The 19,138-nt window shown below is 41.4% G+C and overlaps 1 protein-coding gene across 2 annotated transcripts; it reads right to left on the reverse strand.

Annotated features, from left to right (window-relative positions):
* Window positions 1-752: 752 nt before the first annotated feature.
* Window positions 753-17,486, reverse strand: NEK3 (NIMA related kinase 3). 2 transcript variants are annotated; one of them, XM_063125851.1, is made up of 14 exons: window positions 17,407-17,486; window positions 15,012-15,215; window positions 13,456-13,549; window positions 13,186-13,283; window positions 11,219-11,302; window positions 10,500-10,567; window positions 10,293-10,379; window positions 8,161-8,215; window positions 6,880-7,080; window positions 5,537-5,642; window positions 5,051-5,170; window positions 3,004-3,138; window positions 1,913-2,033; window positions 753-1,047 (listed from the first exon to the last, which is right to left on the reverse strand). In XM_063125851.1, the coding sequence occupies exons 2-14, from the start codon at window positions 15,126-15,128 to the stop codon at window positions 981-983; spliced, it is 1,353 nt and encodes a 450-aa protein (XP_062981921.1). In that variant the 5' UTR covers window positions 15,129-15,215; window positions 17,407-17,486; the 3' UTR covers window positions 753-980. The 2 variants fall into 2 exon arrangements, with proteins under 2 accessions (XP_062981921.1, XP_062981922.1); XM_063125852.1 differs by lacking the exon at window positions 17,407-17,486 and having other exon boundaries at window positions 13,456-13,587; window positions 15,012-15,057.
* Window positions 17,487-19,138: the final 1,652 nt, after the last annotated feature.

A 19,138-nucleotide genomic window follows, 5' to 3' on the forward strand; every position in this document is an offset into this window, starting at 1 on the left:
AAAGAGGGATGGAAGGAGCAATCCTATGGCTCCTAGACAGCATCTGAGGGGCCATAGGATAATTCAGATTCTCCCCTCCATCAATCCAACCCACCTCCAACCCAGCATGGAAAGAACTCCACTGGCTAGCCTCCGAGGTTGGGAACTTGACCTCGGAGAGGGGGAAAAGCAGACATTTCAGTTGACAGGGAGGGTAGGAAACTAGGGGGGCCAAGATATGAATATCGTGAGTCTCTGCCAGCCTCCTTCCCCACCCATCCCCATGCTCCAAAATGCCTTCACTAGACAGGCTGAAAAGCCCATATAGCAAAAAACGCATCTCCGCCGCTGCCCCTGCCCTGCATAGAATGGTTGCAAGCCTCCAAATTAAAGGTATTGCGATAACTAAGGCACAATTGATAGGACTGTGTCCTTAATTAATTACAAAGCCAATGATACCTGGTCACTGTGCCTTAGGCCACAGCTAGACCTAAGGTTTATCCTGGGATCATCCAAGGTTCGCCCCTGCCTGAGCACTGGATCCCCTGTGTGGCACCTAGATGAACAGGTTTGACCTCTGGATGATCCAGGGATAAACCTTAGGTCTAGCTATGACCTTAGTATACTAATGATACTAGTATCATGTGTTGTTTCTATATTGTTACCCATGTATGAATGCTTTCATATAAGAAATGCACATCCAATACTTTATTTATTTATTTAATTACATTTATATACCGCCCCACAGCCGAAGCTCTCTGGGCGGTTTACAGGAAGAATGTTCAAGAAGCAAGTTCACATTTGTTCCGAAAGAGGTATGTTTTCCGCCAAAAGATCGCCAAAAATCAGTTTAGTCAGCAGATGCTTGTTGTTTGTTTGAAGAATTTCATCTGGAATCACTGTACGGTCATTAGTATGCTTATATCGTTCACCAATGTTTTTGCATCAACACTGAATATCTTATAACTGAATTTGTTCAGTTCTATTATTCACTTATTCAATCACTCCATTTTGGTCATCCTTTTCAGTTCAGAAATCCAGTCTGGATCATCTTCCGCTTCAAAATCCCTACAGAAAGATAGCAAAAGAGTCAGATTTCAATATCATAATTAAACATATAGTAATTAAAATAATTTAGGAGCACAGAAATGGAAATAGTTTTTTGTAATGAACTCTAGAACTTAAAGCAACCATTTGATATATTTTCCCTTTAAACGCAAACCCATTGATTCTACAGTTTTCCAGGATAATTTGTTCTGCTATCCAGCCATTTTACAATCAAAGTTATTTTTTCAAGTTAGCCAACTAAAACTTTCAATTTGATTGTGTACACATTGCTTCTTTTTTATGACTCAGTTAACTTAAGGAGGAGAGAACTTTCTCCTTAGGGCAATGTTTTAGATATTTGAAATGGAGTTCTTAAACTTTATTGCACTTCTCTAGTTGCATTCTTCAGAAACTCACGTGTTTCACACATCGCACTGGCAACTGAGCCCCAGGCACCTGGGTTCCAGAGACCATATGGGCCAGAGGTCATGTAACAACCATAGCTCTACATGCCCACATTTCTGAGGGGCTTGTCAGAGTGTAAAGGAGGCTGCAGTTAGAAAACGGGGGATCTGGAACTCTACATGCAGAGGTACTTTCATATAACAATATTGTAACAGCTTCAAGAGTAATGCTGAAACTATATTAAACTAAAGGATTAAATCCAACTTCACGCAAGCAGATTTCCCTTGTAGCTCCTGCATGCCTCCTAAATCTGCTTTGGAAAATCCTCCAGGCCTCCAGAGCAGATTTGGGGTATGCTCAGGGCCATGCAGCAGGGAAGCCAAAACCATTCTGCTGGCAAACAGTTTTGGGTTTTACTTTGAAGCCATTGTTTAAAACTAAACCTCCAAGGTCAATGTTTTCAAGCTATATTTGAACATACGTGTCTTCCTCATCTGATCTAGGTTCAAATCTCTCTCTATCCTCTATAATAGTTTCGCCATCTGGTTCATCAGGTGCTTTGTTTTCTTCTGTAAGTGGTCCTCTCAATAGGTCATCTGAGGCTTTAACATTAGCAAAGTAAAAACAGAAACATTCATGTTTTCTCCCACAAAGATGAAAGAATAAGAGCTTCAATGTAAAATTCAATATAAAGGAAATGTACTTTGTTCCATCACTGCTCATTCATCATTTTCTGCTTTTCTCATATAAAGTCTATGTTTCATTCAGAGATACAAGCTTTTCTGTCAGTGATCTAGAAACCTCTGGTGCTGTACCCTCTTCCTAACCTTCCATAGGAATGTGAAAAATACACATTGTGCTATGAATATCAATATCATCATCATCATCATCATTTTATTACGATCCATAGATCCATCAAAGGGCTATCAATATCATTTTTTTCTATCCTGATTGAATTGCTACATATGATGTCTCTTCCTTCTATGTTTTGTACAAAATAATCAACTTCAGATGGGCTGAATTCACATAGATTGATTTAATCTAAAAGGGCAAAGGGGAACAAATCTTCCAGCTATCCTTCCCTGTCAAAGAATGGTGTTTTGTGCTGTTAAAATGCCAACTACACCTGTTCAGCAGGTGCAAGATTGTAGATCCTTGCACATAGATCCTCTTGCCTTCTAAAGGTACCTTCTCCTCTCAGAGGTTAGCTATCGTTACAATTATTTTTGTTTTTGACTCCGCTGTTCTAAATAATTGTATAGAAGTACAGCTATACCATTCCCTAATGTACTTTATTTATTTATTTATTACATTTATATACCGCCCCATAGCCAAAGCTCTCTGGGCGGTTTACAAATACTGAAGCAAACATTTAGCCATTTTAGCACCAGATTAACAGCCATGATGTTCATCTTCTTCCCACTGATCTTTTCCTTTCAATTTTCCCTTGTATAGTAAGTTGAAGAATGGAGTATTTTTCTCCTCAAATCATATGACCTCTGTCTTATGGATTGGAGTCTTTATATGTCATGTATCTCACATTCCATGTCAGACTGCTGCTATGTGATTTACCTGCTTTGTAGATTGTGTACGTTTTAAAAGCTAAGCTAATATCAGCATTGTGAAGAATATTCATCAAGGTTTCAGGTGGTTCCTTGGTCCACTGCTTCCGCGTTATTTTTTCATCATATTTTCTCACATGCCCACCTAATTACAAGAACAATAAACATTAAATTGCTGGAACAGGTACCCATATAAATTCACCATAAGTAAAATGGGGGGGGGGGGGGCAGGAGAGAACTAACAGTAGCTTGTGTTAATTTGTATCAGGAACCATGCAAAAATTGTTTGTGAATAAACTTACTATGTTCTTAGTTCACTTTGTGCAAATTAGGTTGTTGCCCATGAAAGCTCATGTCACAATAGAACAGCACAGTTTTTAAGGTATAGAACTGGGTATAATCCAACATGGAGTTGGGTGTGCTTACACCAACTGAAATATACATAAGCACAGAAATCTGTGATGTATTGTGGCCACTTTGTCTAATTATTTAGTTACATTTAATAAAACAAATGCATACTGAGCTATAAGTATACAGCATGTTTACCTTCTGGAACAAACTATGCTTTCATTGATCCATTGCTGTTGTTAATTTAGTATGTTTAAAATCAGAGTACTTGTCAGTGATCTTGGCAAAAGCATTGTAAGGGACATCAAAACCAGATACAGTAAGCAGAGGTTGGATTTGGACCAGTGGGAACTAGATTAAAATCCCTGCTCATCAACAAAGCCTACTGGGTGATCCAGGGTCAGTTAATACTTCGTAGCCTAACTTACCTCACAAGATGACTGCAAAGTTAAAAAGAGTGGAGACCATGTATGCTATTCTGAGCTTCTTGGACAAAAATATATTGATACATTAATGCTATTTTTGTTCCATGGTGTACTGAAATTCTATACAGCCAACTAGCAACAGGTTATATTTTATTGTCCCTGTTCAATCACAAAGGTTTGATAAGTGTATAGATTATAATGGGCCCAAGCGCAACTGAACCTTTGCAGGTTAGTGGTTACCTTGCATGGCACCGCTAGTAAGATATTTATTGTTTGCTGTAATTGTGTCAAATTTCTCAATGAACTCCAGTTCAGCAGCCTCACACTCTAACTACCCCTTAAATCATAAGTTAACAAATGGCATTTTTAAAGAAATTACAATGTCCACCCACTAGTTTGTCTATGGCGTTCCTAATGTCAATTTGAGTACAATGTGAAATTAGCAGAAATGGACAATCAAGTCATCTCAGCTCAGTATGGACTCAGCCTTTCTTTATTCTTTGGAAGTCTGAGAAAACCACAGCCATTCAGATACCACAAAACATGCACATGCACACCCACCCACCCCAAGCCCTACACTTTCTGCAACTTCTCCTGCTGCTGGTTTCTCTCCTCCCACAGCTTTTCCAAACGTACCTTGGGGAAAGGCAAGAGAAAGAAACCAGTAGCAAGGAAATGGGACATGTAGCACTAAAGCAAGATAACTACAAGCTGAACTAAATTTGGCTAAGCTCATAATTGGTATGCTTTTCCAGACAAGTTCATTTCTGAGCTCAGAATTCTTTAATTCAAAGTACATGCCTTCTGAACCTTGGTCCAGTTGGTGGATCTTAGGGTTCTAGTAAAACAACGAAGTAGATTATGCAAGCCTGCAGTCTGCCCATCCCTGATCTAACTTGTACCTTCCAGCTGGTGGATTCTACTGTCTTCTGGCCTCTTTTTCAAATGCTGTTCAGGCATTTTACAGAAAACTATGCAAGCCACCCATGTCCAGTAGGTTGCCCCAGAAGAGTTGTACTCAAAATATTCATGGTTGCGGCTGCTGGCTAACTTCACCCACCAATACATCTGCACTGTCAATGTCTGCTATATCTCTCAGTCCTGCCAGTTCTTCACCTGGGATTCTGATGGCCTTCCCATACCTGTGCATTTTTCCACACTCTAATCTGCAAGGTGATTATGGGGGTGGGGTTTCTGAAAGAATAATCTGATAGGAATACCATCTTTAAAACCCACATTGATTTCTAATGACAATCCAATAAAATATATTGAATCTTATCTTACTTGTATCCTCTTTGGTTGTAATACTGGAAGAAAGTAAAGATGCATTTCCCAGGATGTTGATCACAGTACTCGATCTTCCCTTTTCCCACTGTTGTCTGTGAGGGTTTGGTAAAACAGCTTCTAGGGAGAAGTCATAATGAAATGTTTTATGAAAATTCACTAGTGTCTTCAGTTATTTCTGTGCTCAAAACAACAGATATATTTCCTTAATAGGGAATTCCAGCTATAATTTTACTATAGCACCTGACCTTTGTATTAAACATAAATTATATTTGGACTCTTAAAAAAATCAAAACATTTTCAAATAAATCTCCATAGGATACATACTGACCGTTTATCTATTAATTATTGTTTGTCATTGCTAGTAAGACCGTATAGAAATGGGTCTACTTCCAGGTAAGTGAAGACTGCAGCTTCAGAGAAGCAATTCATAGATCACTGATGCTTATATAAGCTCCACAATGACCTCAACACAACTAGCCATACCTGTTTTATCCATGCCTGTTTTTCCCAATCCCATTTCACAGAAATCTTTTGAGATGGCCTCTGCTTCTGAATGGCTATTCTTGCTTCTTGAGTATTTTCCTTCCTCCTTTAAATGATTTAAGAACAGTATTAATTGCAACTGCGCAGTCCTATACATTTCTGCTCAAAAGTAATCCCCAATGAGACTTACTCCCATGTAAGCATCTATAGGATTGCAGTCTGACTGAACAAAATATATAAAATCTAGACGTTTTTGTTTTAATTACTAAAGAAATATTTTAAACAAATTTGTGAACATGGATTGTTCTATGAGAGAGAATCTTGGTTTCTGATACAAAATCACTCCATGGTACAATTCAATTAAAATGAATGGAAAATGCAGAGTGTGTTACAGTGAATATTCAAAATACAGATCCAATGAAACAAGTGCAGGATCTAAACAGACCTGCATGTAAGCAGAAAGTGCTTCTATCTGCTACGATGGGAAGGGATTGCCAATTTGCCTTTTCAACAGCAGTTCTTCATGCTACGTTGAATTCCACTGAGTATTCCTGTCTTCGGGAGCAGCAGTGGGAAAGATCATGCGCACAGCTCTTTGGTTTACGGACCACAACGTGTAAAAATGTAACCCTCCCTTTTGTGAAGTCAAAGACCTTGTTCACACGATCACTACAACCTACCGTGGCTTGTTAGCCCTGGTGGGTTGTGGTGCCCATGGACCCCAGTTTGCCAATTCAAGTTACCACAGCTTCTCATTATATGTGAACCTAGTGAGGGTGAGTTGTTGGGGTGGTTGACAAGCCACCCAGAACCCACGGGCAGTTTAGGGCTGTGGGTATCTTGTCAACCATCCCAACAACCCATCCTCACCGAGGATGTAATGAGAAGCTAAGGCATGCTCCTTCCACAAGCTAAAAATTCAAAATGTTGGGGGCTACCATAATTACCCACAGGGTAATTCACCCACAGTGGCTTCTCATTATGTGCCAACTGAGCCAGTCTTCTTCTATGGGAAGGACCCATAGCTCAGTGACAGAGCATATGCTTTGCATAAGATGCCTCCGAGGTTCAATCTGTGGCATCTCCATTTAACACAAAAGATCAAAGTTGCAGGTGTTGTGAAAAGGCTCTCTCTGCCTGAGAGCTTCTGCCAGTCAGAGTAATACTGGGCTAAACAGACAATAGACTGGCTTGATACAAGGCAGCTTCCTATTTCCCTTTGTGCAACTAGTTAAATAATATTAGATTAGGCCAATAATGCCCTGGAAACCTTAATATTAAAAGACAATGATATGTCTATATGAAAATAGGATTAATTTTTCGAGAGTCAAGTATGCAAATACCTCTGTTGAAGAAAAATTTCTGATATGCTTTGCCAGACAGTTTCTTGAAAGAATTGTGCTAGCTGATGGACGATTCTTGGGATTCTTCTTAAACATTTGTTTTATCAAATAGTGAAATTCATAAGTATAGTGCGATGGAAGTGGATTGTAGTATCCTTTACATATCTTAAGTATAAGATGTTTCCAACTATTGGCCTGAAACTAAATTGAACAAATATGGAAAGAAAGCAGATGGCTCAATTGTATTAATAGTTATTATTTATAAATTGCCTAAAAGACCTAGGTACTGTACACAAATTAACTAGCATTACCTATCTATAAATGCACGTTAAAATCTAGCAGTACATAGTGTATCGCGCGGGGAAGGTCTACCCTATGGGGTCCCCTGCTCAGCTCTTCCCCATCACCTGGGGAAACAACTAGGCTTTTTAAAAAAGTTTTCATTTGTGCCAATAGTTAAAGCAAAAAGAGATTGAGAAAAGCTCCAAATTCTCTCAAAACTGGAGGAATGGGCATTAAAATGGTAGCAGTTCAATGTAAGCAAGTGTAAAGTGATGCACATTGGCACAAAAAATCCTAACTATACATACACTGATGGGATTTGAGCTAGCAGTGATTGACCAAGAAAGAGTTCTTGGGGTTGTGATGGATTAAAGATGTTAATTTTGTGTTCAGCTGCTTGGAAAAAGCTGCATTTCATGTTGGGCATAATTGGAAAAAGAAACAAAACCAAGACTGTCAATATCATAATGCCCTTATACAAATCTATGGTGCAACCACACTTGGAATACAGTCCTGTTTACTGCACCCTGAAAATCACCCCATACAGCAATTAGGGTTTTCTTTAGAAGCTTCCATTGGTGCCAATGGAAGCTTTTTTTCCCAAAGCCTTATTGCTGTGGTGTGGGGATGAGAAGAGGTAGCTAGGGAGGGAAAGGGAGAACAGAGAAGGATAGGAACACAGCGTAAGCAAGCAAGCAAGCAAGGGATAGAGAGAGAGAGAGAGAGAGAAAGAGAGAGAGGGATGGACAGACCCAGTTCACACAACACAGCAGGCTCACCATGGGTTATTTAACCCATGTTGTGCTACAGCACGTGCCAGGCACCATTTTGAATATGGATTCCCCAATGGCCTTGTGACATGTTGTCCAAACCTGACCATCAGGGGGTCATGCAATGGTTATATCAAGAAGCCATGTGTGGGGCTCTGAGTATGAAAGTAACATTGGAACTGGCCCTGAATCAGTTCCTGGAAGTGATAAACGCAAGAAAGGTACTTACTGGGTGTTTAAGAGTGCACAGCTCATATAAAATACATCCCAGAGACCATATGTCACTGAAAGACAGGTTAGAAAAGCAAGTTAGCTAAAGGCCATAAATGAAATACCCTATGAGTGCCTGACTATTATATACAGTACTAAAAACAAGCTATAAAATAAAAGTTTTGTGTAAATATGCAGAATTGTGGTACAGTATATAGCAAATAATCAGAAAACGTTACTGGATAAGTTAAATGGCCTGCATGTTACAAGTCACTATGGTCGGCTTGCATTCCAGATACTGTAAAAATCATTTATACCATGGTAGTGTGAGGAAGTCCTGTCCCAATTCTACAGGCCCTCCCCTTCTGCTACAGCATTGCTATAGAGCAGGGGTAGGGAATTTGAGGCCCTCCGGATGTTTTGGCCTACAACTCCCATCATCCTTCACAACTGGTTATGCTAGCTAGAGCTGGTGCGAGTTGTAGGCGAAAACATCTGGAAGACCACAAGTTGCCTAACCCTGGAAAGTAGTGCTAAGAATCACAAACAACATAGACTGAAGGTTAACATTACAAAGTATTAGAAAAAAATTAAGTGGAGAGGGCGGGGTGTACCAATGCACACATTTTTTTCTGTTCATTTCGTCCCATCTGTTAGTGAGAAACTAGAGGAGAGCATCATTAAAACAACAGGAAGCAGAACCAAGATCTAAAGAACTATTCAACTAGCTCTGTGAACTCTATCGGGATTTAAAACTTAGGCCAGAGCTAGACCTAAGGTTTAACCCAGGATCATCCCAGGTTCATCCCTGCCTGAGCGCTGGATGCCCTGTGTGGCACTTAGATGAACAGGTTTGACCTCAGGACAATCCTGGGATAACCCTTAGGTCTAGCTATGGCCTTAGTTTTCCTTGAACAGAGGCTCAACATGCTGCACAGCAAGCTTTAGAAATTAGAGACACAACTAGATGTGACGGCAACAAGGCCCAACCCCGATTCTGCTGTTTCCCTATGAAGTTGGGGGGTTGAGTTGATAAAATAAATATCATAGGTGGGAGGGCAGAGTTGAATCCTCTTCCACTCACACTTTCTCACCAGTTTTCTATAAGCTGTTTTTCTTCTGGCAGGGTTACTTCCAGTGTCAGAGTACCACCAAATATGGCCTTTAAAAAAGCGTTTTCAAATGAGAAAGCAAGGGGGTCAGCTCTCCCTAGCACATACTGGACTTTAAATTCCCCCCCCCCCCCCACTAATATTTCACAGGGATTTGATTCTGCACACAGGTCTGTGTAGTCTGGCCCTCAGGGAGTTTCAAAAACATTTTGTGATTTGGTATAATGATCAGCTGTACAAAGCGAAATGCCAAAATGTCTACTGGACTGGTGCAAGCTTCTTCACATAAACATCTTTAAGATCCCAAGCATTATCCCGAATACATTTATCACTACGATATCTAAGATTTACAGTAACCCAATGGCAACCTTGACACTGTACCTCTATTTTTGTCAGTGGCTAGTTCAAAGAGCTGTAAAATGTAAAACAAGTTCAGTTCACTTTCCCACATAGTAGTATCTCACAATGTGGGAAGGACCAGAGGGTCGCCTTTTCTTTCTTTCTTTCTTTTTTTAAAGGGAAGACTCCATCCCTTAGTTCTTACCACCTAGGCAACTACTGCTGTCCCACATCAGTTGAAGACACAGGGAGCCAAAGTTAAGCATGTTAAAGAAGAGGGCTGTATAACTGCATGCTTTAACCCGTAGAGAAGAGATAGGGTGTCTGCCCTATGGGTTAAAGGCATGTGGTTATGGTTTTTTAGAAGCATCCTTCATGCAGTAAGCTTTTGTACAAATGGTACAGCAGTTCTCTTTGCGGAATTCTAATTTTATATAAAGATTAGTTGGCTGGATTGGGGCAACTGCTGTATAAGGTTCCAGTGTTTGGAATAGAGTTCCCCAGCTCATAAATTCCTATTGCCCCTGAAATAGATTTTTTTCTTTTTGTCACTATGCTATTTCTAGCCACAAGTGCAAAAATCAATACTAGGTTCTGAATCAAATTTGCAAATTGAGCAATTTTGTCCAGAGTATGCATAAATTTATTTTTGCATTATTTATTTAATGCTATACATGCTCTTTTAGACTCTAATCCTTACCTTTTATTATTGTAGGGTGTGTTCTCCCATATTTCTGGAGGCACGTAATAAGGCGTTCCCACATATGAACAAGCATATGCCATTGGGCTTGTCCAAAAACAAACACAAATAGAGTTAGGAACAACAGACTAGCATTTCTACAGTAGCTAGCAACTAATTTTTTGAAATATGAAAAACAGAGCCCCTAGTTCCAATATATTTACTTACCTAGTAAGAAGTAGTGCAGATCCAAAATCTCCCAGTTTTACTTTCCCATTTTGTGTGAGAAATATGTTCTGCGTTATGAAATAGGTAAAAATTCATAGATAAATATGAAGCATAGTTAATCAAAACCTACCACTCCCTACATTAGTATTTGCATTATTAAATCGGCACTCAATGTTTACATCTGTGGACAGCAGTTTCATCCTGCCCAGTACAGATGGCTGTTATTAGACCATATTGAATATTATGTCTAGTTTAGCCCTCAGAATACAGGAGCTATTAAGAATCATTTCCAAAATAATATTTCCCACTTTTTTTAAAAAAAAAAGGAAATTATTCTGTCAAAATGTTCAACCACGGAGATTTCTCAGCTCAGTTTAAACAGACATCTTTCTAGGTAAATCAGGTGTACACATTTGTAGGGCTGCCCTACTTCACATGATGTATTGACACTGGATGGAATTCACATCATCTGGATCCTTATGTAGGAGGAGACATTACATGAGATCCATTTGACTGTGAGCTCTCTTGGAATCAAGCAACATGTTATATGACCCGTTTTTATTAAAAAGGACAAGACATTAATTTTAAAATAGATAAGTAAAGACATATAAAATCACAGAATTTTAAAAAGGAGCTGTCCCCAGGATTTTCATTTTCCTAAAATACGAAAGGAATAGCAGCAATTTTATAGTACCAGTTATCAAGCAGGTTTCAGTCACCTTGGATTTGATGTCTCTGTGCAATACACGCTTGTCATGAATATATTTCACACCTAGGCATATCTGTGCAAACCAATTAAGTATCTGTGGTGAAGAAAAGGGATTTAGCATATATAATTGCAGTGTAGTTGTAAAAGAAGAAAACAGATAAAGGCCACAGCTAGACCTAAGGTTTATCCTGGGATCATCCAGGGTTCGCCCCTGCCTGAGCACTGGATCCCCTGTATGTCACCTAGATGAACAGGTTTGACCCCTGGACGATCCAGGGATAAACCTTAGGTCTAGCTATGGCCAAAGTTAACAGGACAAAGCTGCAAAGCAGACATTTTGCTTTGTAGCATACCCAACAGCCCACTAAAACTTGTAAATGAGAGCTGCTACTTCCTGCCTGATACATTTGGAGTAGGGCTGTGCGGTGATCCAGTGGATGGTGCAGAGGGCTGCAGAACGACCTAAGCTGCAGTGGGGCAATTTGAGCTGGCTAGCAGGGCCACTATGGTCAGATGGAGGGCTATGGAGCAACCTGCCCTGTGCTTGCTTGGGGAGGGCTGCACGATGACCAAGGGGATAATGGGGAAGGTTGCAGGGTGACTGGGAGGAGGGGGCTTTTGTGCAACCTTGGATAGGCTTGGGAATGGCACCAGGCTTGGGTGGAAGGATGACAGAGAAGGGAGGGAGGGATGTGTCCTTATGTGATTGATGAATGGGGTAGAGGGTTGCATGTCAGTAAATGGATGGGTGTGTGTGGTGGAGTGCCTAAGATAATTTAGGGGTGATCCAGAGGGAGAAACAACATGCATTTGGAGGGGCTTATGCTGAGAGAGAGTGTGTTTTTGTAGGGAGAGTGAAGTGTGATTTGGAGATCATGAACTGGCCTGTCTTTCTGTGAAATTGGTGGTGTGATGAAGCAGAAAACTGTGGGTTCAAAGGAGTGGTTTTGTGTTCTGAGGCTCAGATGCTACCTCTGTCTTGTACTCAGGGTCTTGAGCAAGTTACTTGATTTTTAGCTTCACCATTTTGCACTCCTGTGAAATGGTTGTTTGACTGGCATTGTGAGCATGAATTGGGCACCTCCCTCTGGCAGGCATTTTGTGACAGCACCCATCCAAATGTGCCTGTTGGCATGGTTGGGAGACCCCTGCAATAAATTATTATTACTACATCAGAACATCCCCTGCACAACAAGCTATCATGCTCAAGATCATATTGATTAAAAAAGTGTTTCTTTGACTTGCTGTCACTTGCCAGATAGCTGCTATCACTCCCAGTGTGGCAGGCTGCCACACAGTAACAATGAGAATTAAGAAAGCAGTGTTGACATGATTAACAGATAAGTCTGAGGGGGAAAAGACTCAGGCTTAGAACAGCTTCTCCAACCTGATGTCTTCCAGATGTTATGGACAGAAGGGCCAATTTGCATGGTGCGAGGTTGGAGAAGGCTGCCTTAGAATAATCTAGCCCTTAGTTAACATTACGCACATTTTAAAACTAATTCCTGTAAACTTTTTTTTTCAAGAAAGAAGATAAATGAACAGGCTCGGTTCCAGGTTTTGGGGGGGCTCTAGGCAGGCTGCCCTCAGTGGGCCCCTCAGTGACAACACAAGCGAGTTTACCCAGAGGAAGGAGCACTATAATGGACCAGGAGCCAAGCAGCCATTCACAACCAGTCAAGGCCTGGAAGCTGTCATGTTTGATATCTTACAAAAAATCTGGTGGCTGTCTGGTGCTGATTGAAGCCAAGCAGTTACTTGGGTCCCGGCCTACTACAGCACCAGTACCATACAAACCCGAGTGTGAGAGGGAGACTGGTGAGTACAGCAGGGCCAGCAGGGCCATGGCACCAGGCATGAATGTGGCCTAGACAAAGCGTCATCCAAAGCAAATACTCTAATAGGCCAGTTGTTGACCCCAGGAGTTAAAATGAATAGCCAAAGATTCCCAGTTAGAACTTGATACTGTGTTCTTACCGTATCTTCTGGAAGCAACTTTCCCTTTTGAAGTTTAATCTTTTGCATTAGATCTCCATCATCACAGTATTCCATCACTATATATAGATGTCCAGCAGCTAATATTTAGAGAATTTAAGATTTGTTATTAGTGCTATTATACAAAACGTATTACTCATATGTTATTATTTAGACAGCATGATTAATGTACTAGATTAGGAACATGCAAACAGGTCCAATTCCAAAAACTAAATAATGTAAATACAACAATTTTTCAATGTCCATATTTACCTTCAAATGATTCTGCGTAGGTGACAATATTCGGATGTTTCATTTTAGCCAACAGAATAGATTCATTCCAGGACTTCTCTGTATCAACGACAGACTGCAAACACACCGCTAGTCAGTAAAACTAAAAAGGTACTGCAATAATGAAAGTACAGGACACAATACCTAGGGTTCAGTTTGTCTAGCAGAAACTGTATACAAACTGTTAATACCTGCTAGATGGAAACGTTGCAATGGAAGTATTTTAATTTAAGAATTTAATTTTTAAATTAAAAAAATATTTTTTAATTTAAGTTTTAAAATGTGCAGGCTACAATACACATTAGTTAAAAGACCACATAAGTTAAGAACAAAATATGCAATCTAGTCAAGTAACCCCAAGGTCTTCTGAAAAACTAAGGTCTTTATTCATCTTTGGAAAATAAACTTTTGAAATTAAAAAATTCTGAGAATATATCTTTGGATTTTGGTCCCGATCCAACTCAAGTTAGTCAGAACCGAAACAATGGCACAAACCACTTAAGTCCTATTTGCATGGAACGTACTCCCACGTTAGTGTGAAATCAGGTTGGAGCCTTATAGAGAAATTCTAAAGGGGTGGAAGGAGCAGCTGTGGGAAGGATTGAAGCCGTGGGTCCTCCAGGGTGGGAGGTGGTGAATTTGCCAGGCTTTTTAGCCTGGAGAACCTTTGGTCTTTTTTAATCCCTGTGCCCCTCAGGTATATCTGAGGGGCCTGGATTAGGCTCCTTGTGGGGGATCAGCAGGGTTTTGGATCCAACAGGGTTTTGGGTCCAACGCTGCAGAAACTCCACTCTGTCTCGAGGCCTTCTGCCTGCGGTTGCTTTCTGCCCATGTAGCTCTCTATGGACATAGCAGGTCCTTCACAGCTGCCAAGTCCTCCCATGCCAGTGGAGGTCTTTGCCTATTCCTAACCCACTCCAGCAAACTGCAGCTGGGATTAGGATTATTCTGTCCCTCATGACTAACTTCAGCTGACGATCAGAGCTTTTAACTTCAGATATGTTAAACACCACTTTGGATTTTCTGAGAAGGTCCTAGGTTGGTATATGTATGATCTTCACGTTTTCCTCCCATCCATAGACAGAATGTTATCTTACATGGCCTCCAATTGAACTTTCCATATTTTATTTTATTATTTTATTTTATTTATTACATTTTTATACCGCCCAATAGCCGAAGCTCTCTGGGCGGTTCACAAAAATTAAAACCATAATAAAACAACCAACAGTCTGAAAACACAAATACAAAATACAGTATAAAAAGCACAACCAGGATAAAACCACGCAGCAGAAATTGATATAAGATTAAAATACAGAATTAGAACAGTAAAATTTAAATGTAAGTTAAAATTAAGTGTTAAAACACTGAGAGAATAAAAAGGTCTTCAGCTGGCTACAAAAGGAGTACAGTGTAGGCGCCAGGCGGATCTCTCTGGGGAGCTCATTCCATAGCCAGGGTGCCACATTCCTTATGACGACCTGATCCTTTAGCAATGGAGAAGAAGGTTATTTTAAAAAAGGCATTTGAATAATAGTTACCTTGGGAAGTCTTATTTCTTTCATTGCATATTTCTGACATCTGTTCTTATGATGGACCAAAAGAACTCTCCCAAATGATCCTTCTCCAAGTACCATTAGCACATTGTATTTCTCCATGGTTATTAAGATGCTTTAATATTTGCAGGTGTCTCTCCAAAGCTCAGTAGGTTGCGTTTCCCCCCCCCTCTTCCTTCGTATTTCCTACTGAAAAACAGCAAATAACAAAAACTGTTAGACTTGGTTCTATATGGGACTAGTCAATTACTCCTTCATGTGGAATCTCCAGTCATCTATCAATCATCCACCTCTCTCTCCAATTTCCATGCCAAAACATCTGCAAAGTAGTGTAATGCCCATGGCGCCATGGGAACCAGGAATCATGTTCCTTTCCTGCTTTTTTGCCCCTTGGTCCCCTCACCACTGAGGGGTTCATGAATAATGCAAATGTGGCTCATGCAGTATAACCCCCCCTGAAAATCTGCATGTGGTGCAGCCCTACCCGCTCCCTTGTACACCCCAATTGACCGCCTCTGTCTCCTAACCCCTTCTTCACTGGTGGCGACAGCCTAACCACGTGGTTGGGCCAGGGCCCGCCTTTGTGCCACACTGATTGGCTGAGCACGGCTGTTTATCATCCCGCTGGTGGAGGGGCTGCCCTGTCTGTTTGGCATAGAGGAAATTAACTGCTATTAAAGCTTGAGCTTTGAATTTTTTCAAACTTTCAAAATTTCCTGCACATCTACACTGCTCAAGCTTCACTTTAAAACAAAAATGAGCAAAATCAGTCTGGTAAATCTCTAGTGATAAACCTTACACTATTTTATTCTTATATAAGATTATTAAAATATTTACACATCTAACTAATCTTGACCTCAGATTTGGCTTCTTTTGCAGTCTGCTTAATGAGGAGTTTTGCATTATTTTAATAATCCTATACCAGCAGTTGCATCTAATAAATCATGCATGGTGCAACTGTAATTCATAAAGCCCTGCAACTACTTGGGTGGGGCACAATTGAACAGGTCCTTAACATAAAATAGACACTTTGACCCATTTTGCACTATCACGTTAGGGAAAATAAGCCATATTGATTGATTTCTTCCACCACTTGTGCCGGTTGCATGCGGTGTGTGTGTGTGTGTGTGTGTGATTTGCATAATTATCTCACCAGTGCACTTACCATGTTGTATAAACCTGGCGAGGGTGGCTTGTTGCTGTGGTTAACGAGCCACGTAGAACCCATGGGATGTTTTAGGGTTCTGGGGTAGCTTGCTAACCACAGCAACAACCCACCCTCACTGGGTTTGCACGGCATGGGGGTAATTATGGAAATCTAACCAGCACATGCAGCAGAAGTAAGCCACCATAGCTTATTTCCCCCATCATGTTTGTGCGAACCAAGCCACACTCTGACACTAGGCTGCTGTGTTTAAGATAAGGATCCACATGATTGGTCTTGCACACATGGAGGTGGACCTTTAAACATTGTTCTCAACATGTTTAAAGATCCACACAACTATGTCTATGGGGCCAATCATGTTGGTCCTTAGCTTGAACTCAGCATCACATTGAGGGAGAGTTCCATTTGCATGGTTAGGCATACCAATGTTGTGGGATAAACCCACAGAAAAGCAGTTTCCAGAGTACAGCTCTGACCAGTAGAAGAGGGTGCCAGCCTAAACTTGTGACGTTTTATATACATGTAAGCCACATCACATGCCCAAGTTCTCACACTGTGTAGGATGTAGAAACCTGCTATGCGTAAACCCGTCCAAAGCCCAATGGCAGCATCAGAAAATGATATATTGGAGCAGCAGACGGGGCAAAGGAGATTTGGGGAGTGGCGGGAGACCTGTGTCACATTAGACTTATTTTTAAAAAAAATACTGGAAAGCAGGTGGAAAGGAAACCATGGGCTTGGGGTTGTCTGCCTTATCTCTTTCTTTAGTATTCTCAATGCTCAAATGATCCATGTTCCGCATAACGTTCGCAGGACTGTCTTATTTTTGGTATTTTTAAGCCACCCTGGGAGTCTTTTCAGAGCCGGGCACAAATGCTCCCATTAAATCCATCTATCAGTATTGCACAGTACGCGATTGTTATTGAATAAGAAAGTTGCACCGCGCCGCGAATCCGGCACGGGAGCCTTATTCAACGACTTCGCCGGCGAAGTCCACGAGCGTTTCCAGCGCCATATGCGCGTCGAGAAAAGAAAGAAACAAAAGAAGCGCCGCTTCGTTCCCTGGACCGAGGAGGGGCCGAGGGGAAGGCAACGCCCCGACCCCCATTGCATTGCCACGTGTGGAAATGACTTTACTTGGCTCTGTGCGCATTGCTGGGTCGCAACGGGGCTCCCTGCGCCTGCTACCCCCGCCGCGCCTCCGCCTTCACCTACCGAGGCTGGTTCTGAAAACCCTCGGCTAACGGCCCTTGCCCGGCCCCGCTTGGCGAAGAAGGGCGGGAAGAACGACGGCCTCCTAGCTCCCTCCCTCCCTCCGTAAAGGCGTCGCTCCAGTTGGAGAAAGGGCAGAGGAGGCGGGCCGGGCCGGCGGAAGCGCTGCTGGGCGCTTAGGACTGGAGGCTTTTTGCAACACCGGCAGTCAGGAGCCTTCATCCCATTCCTTTTGAGGACAAGGACTTACCTGGACCTTTCCTGGCCAACTCGTGTTCGCTTATTATGTAGTAGTAGCACCATTGCGTGTACGTACAGAGTAATAAAAGTCAAGAGGAAGGGAGGTCAAGGGGCATGAATAGAAATGGGGCGGGATTGTGTGCGCAGAAAAGGTCCTTTAGGAAATGACAATGCCAGGCACAACGCTGAATAGGCGAAGCTTTGCGGGAAAATTCTTCTCGTTACTGTGGCCGTAGCTAGACCTAAGGTTTATCCCAAGATTGTCCTGGGGTCAAACCTGTTCATCTAGGTGACCCAGCACTCAGGCAGGGACGAACCCTGGATGATCCCAGGATAAACCTTAGGTCTAGCTACGGTTGCTGATCTGATGCAGAGAAAGGATGTGGTCTATAAGCGTAGCAGCACGTGTGTTGCTCCCTGGACATGTAAAACTGCTTCATACTGTTGAGACCATTCGTCCATCAACACCAATATTGTCTACTCTGAGAATTCTTAGATCCTTTTAACTGGAATTGTTTCCGGTATCCAAGATAGATTTGCCCGGAACTGATCATGGAACCATATGTATAGTATGTATATAACACATGTGCCCCATCTCTGCGTTACAGTCCCATCTCACTGTAGTTTTTTGGATTTGCTTAGGTTGTTGGTTTATGAGCTGGTGGGTTGATAGCCCTATCAAATGGCTTTTGGCTGGCCTTCTCTTCAGCAGTACCTGTAGATTCATCATAATGCTGCAACAGGTAGTTTTCTCTCCTTTCATAACTACGGTAGAGATAGTCTGTACTAAATCTGTCAACATTATCATAGAAGCCTCAAGATCTTCTTTCAAACTGTTTTCAAGAGAGAGGACTGGGTATATATTTTTAGAAGAAAATAGATTCCTGTGATGTAATTAGTATCCCTATTCCACAATTGATTTGGTGCTTTTCAAATCAAATTTCCCAAATGGTGTTTTGCACTATGACTACGCACAGGTGAAGTAGTCCCTGCTGATAGTGTTACCTGGCTGGGGAGTTGAGTGGTTGCTCCCCTGCCCTCTCACCCATTACAAAACATCTGCTAGCAAAGCCTGCTAACACAAAAGGGGAGGCCATGGCTGGAGACTGTAGCAGTGCCAGCACTAGGAGGCTTCACTAAAGAAAGCCAGCTCAGCCACTCCCCAAAACCTGGAGCCAGGCTTTGAAAAAGACTTATGATAACGCAGCAAGTTTCCCCAGTATAGGAGTCTTCAGAGCACAATAGGATCTTGCATATTACTAAGTAAATCTCATGGAGTTTTGTGCAACTAAGGCTGCAAGCTTATTGTGAACTGAAGTTGTCGTTAGGAATCTTGTCTTTTAAGAATAATTAGCTTCAAATATTAGCACATTTGTTGTCCTTTTCATCTACTAAATTGTTCAATTTAATGCTTTATAGGGGGAAACCCTCTTATTGTGAAACTAGAGATAAACAGTTTTATTATTTCAACAAATCTTCTAAAGATACATTTCTA

The sequence above is a fragment of the Elgaria multicarinata genome, chromosome 4 (assembly GCF_023053635.1).
Source record: "Elgaria multicarinata webbii isolate HBS135686 ecotype San Diego chromosome 4, rElgMul1.1.pri, whole genome shotgun sequence".
In the NCBI taxonomy this organism is placed as follows: Eukaryota; Metazoa; Chordata; class Lepidosauria; order Squamata; family Anguidae; genus Elgaria; species Elgaria multicarinata.

Coding starts and splice junctions, on each gene's coding strand:
- NEK3 (XM_063125851.1), bottom strand. CDS start 15,128: ATGGAGAAATACAATGTGCTAATGGTACTTGGAGAAGGATCATTTGGG. Junction 13,284..13,455: donor CTACGCAGAATCATTTGAAG/GTAAATATGGAC, acceptor TCTAAATATTAG/CTGCTGGACATCTATATATA. Junction 2,034..3,003: donor GTACACAATCTACAAAGCAG/GTAAATCACATA, acceptor CTAATGTTAAAG/CCTCAGATGACCTATTGAGA.